Consider the following 5,000-nt stretch of genomic DNA (forward strand, 5'->3'; position numbering starts at 1 on the left):
TTATGGAGATGCAGAATGTAGTATCCATGTATCCCATCCTAGGCTGGAATGGCCCCTGGGCTTTGCATGCTCATTTATAGCCTTTGTCATTCAGAAGGGCTTCAACATTATCAAATAAATGAGTACACCAATAAAACACAGGCACAATAAACCAGTGAATCACAGCTAAGTCCTGGAGAGTGCAGACCCCTTGACCCCTTACCAGTGACAAAGGCCTACGGCATGCCCGCGGTGCCTCCGTCTTACCCTGGCATCTCTGTTTTACCCAGCGCACAACTCTTTTTGCAGCTGGCTTTGATGACAAAGAGGCACTGAGACCCGAAACATAGCAGCCAATCAGTGCACAGCGTGTGGAAAACACGTGGGAAGATTGTCACTGAATAATCTGTTCATTTCTCAGTTGGTGGAAAACCACACTGCTGTACTAACTTATTTTAGAGATAATTCTTCATTAATCATTTTATACTGCTGCTAACCTGTACCTATATGATTAGCTATTCATGTAAAAAAAAATGTTTCAGAACAAGGTGAAGAAAATACACCTAAATCTAGATTTACAAAATGCAACCTAGAAGACACATGACAGAAGGTTATCCCTAGTGGTATACTACGACCTTGGTTTGACTCCAACATGACTGCACCTTCAGGGAGAGTCATAAAGCTATTATAGTGCTAGCTAAAACATCTTGTAAAAAGCTTGTCCTTTTTTTAGACAGGATAATCTAATATTTCTTATGCTTTCACACCCAATGATGCATTTATGAGATTTCATCATGATTATGAGAAATTGCAATCTATTAATGACAAACCTCTCAGGCAAGGCAATGTTGGCGTGTGTAAGCAGTAGTAAACTGATTCTGATCACGTTTCTCTCTGATAAAGAATTTCAATCTGCAAGGAGGATTATCTACTTCTACTTCTATTTTTAATTTGTTTCCAGAAATATATCAGAAAAAAAATGGTTTACACACTCTTGCAGGAAATTCTTCTCAGTGAGGTGAGAGTCACAGGACACACAGTTGTTGGAATTAATACTGGGAATAACACTAATTATCAGGTCTCCAGAGAACAAGAAAAGAAGTGCCTGTACTAGAACCTCGGCTGTGGGACAGAAAAGCCCAGGACGCCCAGGCACTCGGTGTCCATGTGCTCTGAGGGGGCAGCAGCCTGATATTCTGGCTCTGGGGCTGCATTTGGTACTAGCAGCACAGGGTCCTAAACAGCAAAACAGCCACTACAGCCCACAGATGGTCCGTAGAGATGACTGACACAATGATTCTTTTGCTGATTGCTGTTTGTTTGATGAGTAACTTTGGACCACTCTTCTAACACTTAGACGGCTAAGAATACAACTACCACTCTGACACATTCTTACAAACTCTGTGTCTCCCTGTGTTAATGATTATTAAGAGGGCCACCTCCAAAGGCAACCATGCCAGGGAGCATTAACAGATCCTGAAGCCAGCAAGAGACCAGTCCCCTACTGGGCTTACAACCACCATTCGGCTAAACGTCACGATTCAACTGTTGTCAAGGACTTGTAGTTTATCAAGGAATAATCATGCATTCTTAACACGACTTTTTAATCAAGCACATTAGAAATAATCTGTATGTACAAATTTACTGGAGGCTCACAGTTTTACAAAGAAGCCCCACAAAATCATAACATTTCCCACAGTAATAAAAATAACAACAATAACAAAAAACTTTAAAAAACCCCAAAAAACTAGTAGCCTAGTATAATGAAAGTTGTATAATAAAAAAAACTCTAGGTTAGCTAGAGAAGAGATGATGTTTTTATTCTGATAGCAGAATAAACTACACTGTTTGTCAGACATAAGGACCTCGGGCTGGTCCCACAGCTGGTCTCATATACTGCGTTCATGAGTAAAGTAGTATCCGATAATTAACAGTGCTGTTGTGTTAATTACAGATACCCCATACAGGAGCGATCACAAAGGCCTAGTTACTACTTCGTATTACATAAATTTGTTTATATAAAATGTAATAGATTGTAATCAAAGACAAGCTCAATTATCTTGTTACAGCAACAGACAGCATTATGGGAATTATGAAGGTTATGGTCAAGCACTACAGTGCTGACAGCATATACAGCCAAGTCCTCTTTTCATTTTATTGATCAATTTGAGCGCACATTCTGTGTAGTTATAGATAACGGATAATTATAGTTAATAGGATGGATACCTTATGGTGACACAATAGTTTGTGGCTGTTAAGTATTTTACTCTAATATGTCTAATGAGATCTTTTCTTAGTAGGCTACCATTTATTAGACCTAAATATAGGACATTTCCAGGACATTTCTGGAAATCCATGGCATCCCAAGAACTCTTTTCTTCAACCAATTTTTGCAATTTTATATGTGAACAGAAGAGGGCAGGGCATACCAGGAACTCTGTCCCCCCCTTTCGGAATGCTGTGGCACTCTGCACGGACTCTAAGAGTGAGCTGACTACATCCATCATAGCAGAACCAAACACCACCACAACACACTGGATCCACACGCCTGGGAACCCAACAGGCCTTAGAAGTGTTCATGCAGTCAAGATGCTATACATTATTAATTCAAACACACACACACACACACACACACACACACACACACACACACACACACACACACACACACACACACACAAGAAAACATGAAAAGCAATGTTTTTTACAATGTTTCTTTTCATATTTTCAATATGTTTATCCAACCAAATTGGCTATTACAACCTTTCAGAAGGTTGTTAGATGTGTAATAAAAGGTGCGTGATAAATTTCTCAGTGTAAAAAATTACTATTAGACCACTCACTTGAAATCTTCACATATTAATAAGCAGTCACAACATGACTTCTACTACCAAAGAGCTGCAATAATACACTCCTAGGAATCCAACAACAAAAGCCAGCTGTGAGTTAGTGTTGGAAAACATGAAGACTGCAATTTCCTTTGGAACCAATAAAGTGTTATCTTTTGTCTCTGTTATCATAATCCCAGTATAGCTAAGATATAACACCACAGCATGCATCAAAACCCACAAAACCTTGGGTCAAACAACAATGGAATCAAAATGAATAATTCATAATCAATCATAATTTTGCATACATTTTTATAAGCCTAAAATTTTAAATAAATGCCTTTATTTACATATTTAAAAATATAACATGAAAAGTATGTGTAGAATGTAAAATGTATAAGGGGAATACATACAAGGACCAGGTATGGGACATGTGTCCTCCGAGCGAAAGGTGCAAACCTGGAGAACATATTTTTTTCAATGCCTTTAAATATATATTGAAAGACCTAGGCAGTCACCACGTCTTTAGTTTAAGAAACCTGTTGCATTGACAGGCATATTACAGCAGGAGATTTGTTGACCTAGTTTGCATTGTTCCTTAGCTTCTTCCATTTTCAAAGAGAATGGAGAGGAAGTATTTTTTTCAAAGCCATGGCAAAGCAGTGAATGTTCAGTATTCAGGGCAAAGCATGATAGGAAGGTCCACATTTTGTACGGTTGGAATTCCTGTAATGCTGTACCATGCTCAGGTAAAACGCGATGTGCTGTGAAATTGAAAAATGGACTGTGCCCTAACCTCTCATACCATGGGTAGTCAAAGCGCTGTCGTTTCATTCATCCTCCTAGCATAGGATTTTGGGATTTTTTTTGTTAAAGCAAAGCAATCATCTGGATAACTGAGACTGGATAACTGATTGACTGAGAATGATCTACACCAGACCTTGTGAGCTTGTTTGCACAGCCTGCTCTCCCCAGCATGCTGTGGTGTCCACGGCAGCCTAAACTTGGGCACGTTGCCTTTGAACGGTCGGGGACGTGTTGTTTTAGGAGCGACTCCTCTGTAGCATGCCAGCTGCTTCCGTCTGAGTCCTGGCTGACACCTGCTTCTCATGATCAGCATAGTGAGTTATCACCCAAAGTGACAGAAAACTCACACATATGCACAAAATGGTCCTTTGTGGCCAAGAACACTTGCTGGCGTGGAAAAGAAAAAGAAATGGTTATCGCAGCTTGAGGAGACGAGAAGGGAGGCATCATCCCAGCTGTCTGTGTTAGAAGTATGTAGATCACACTTACAGAGAGACTACTCATACATTATAGAGTAGTGGCCAACTCCGACAGGGAAGACTGATGTTGGAGAGTATTCTCTCTACTCTTACAGAGTCAGTGTTTGCTTGGCTGCAGTAATGAGATGAAGACGAGGGCCACGGCCCTCGGTCCTGAGGGCAGATCCGTGGCGATCCGAGGCGCACGTCTCTGGCCGCAGACCCACCCAACCTCATCCCTCCAACGCCCTCTTGTGACGACCTTGGGCTGTGACCCGGGCTATGACCAGTTCCCGAAAGACCCTGAAGGGTGGAGGGAGAAGGAAAGTATAAATGCAGAATCTGGCTGAGGAGATTCCGCCGGTGCACCCCTCCACGCTGGGCCGGCGTGTCTGCCACCTTCCCGCCCCTCGTCACCCCGTCCGGCTGGATCAGCGTGGTGGGCTCCTCTCACCTCGGCTGAGCAGCTGGAGGTTACGCCGCTCCTCCTGCACCTGCAGCTGCAGCACCTGCTGGAGAAGCTCCTGCCTGGTGGTCTCCTGGACCAAGCCCATCCTCTCCAACTTCTCCCCGTTGAGCCTTAGCAGAGCTCGGCCTGACAAGAGACAGGGAGACACGTGCCACTCTTCTGTCGACAAAATGGCAGCGCTCTTGCTGGTTCCTGCAAACTAGCAAATCGTAAAAACGGACCCACGTTCCCTCTGATTTAAGAGCCCGGTGATCAGGTGTAAGTGGGCGTTCCCTGATCTGGAAACAGAAGGTGGAAGAAATCCTACAAACCACATGACAGAACACATTCCATAATTGCAAATTTGGCTTCTTTCTTTGAGAGCGTATCTAACTCTCCAGAATAAACCTTTTCAGCTATTTCAGGACGACTGATGATTCATTGCTGCTGCTGCTGTTTTTTTTTCATCTTTTATGTGGT

General features: G+C 42.4%; 1 protein-coding gene across 1 annotated transcript in view; it reads right to left on the reverse strand.

Moving 5' to 3' along the window:
- Positions 1 to 3,141: 3,141 nt before the first annotated feature.
- samd10a (sterile alpha motif domain containing 10a) overlaps positions 3,142 to 5,000 on the reverse strand; it is a 14,326-nt gene continuing 12,467 nt past the window's right edge. The window contains exons 4-5 of the mRNA XM_027032303.2: positions 4,527 to 4,667; positions 3,142 to 4,375 (exon numbers count right to left, since the gene is read on the reverse strand). Of these exons, the coding sequence (XP_026888104.1) occupies positions 4,353 to 4,375; positions 4,527 to 4,667 (164 nt within the window). The 3' untranslated portion in view covers positions 3,142 to 4,352. The remainder of the gene's footprint in view (positions 4,376 to 4,526; positions 4,668 to 5,000) is intronic.

This window comes from Electrophorus electricus, chromosome 23, assembly GCF_013358815.1.
Source record: "Electrophorus electricus isolate fEleEle1 chromosome 23, fEleEle1.pri, whole genome shotgun sequence".
NCBI lineage: Eukaryota > Metazoa > Chordata > Actinopteri > Gymnotiformes > Gymnotidae > Electrophorus > Electrophorus electricus.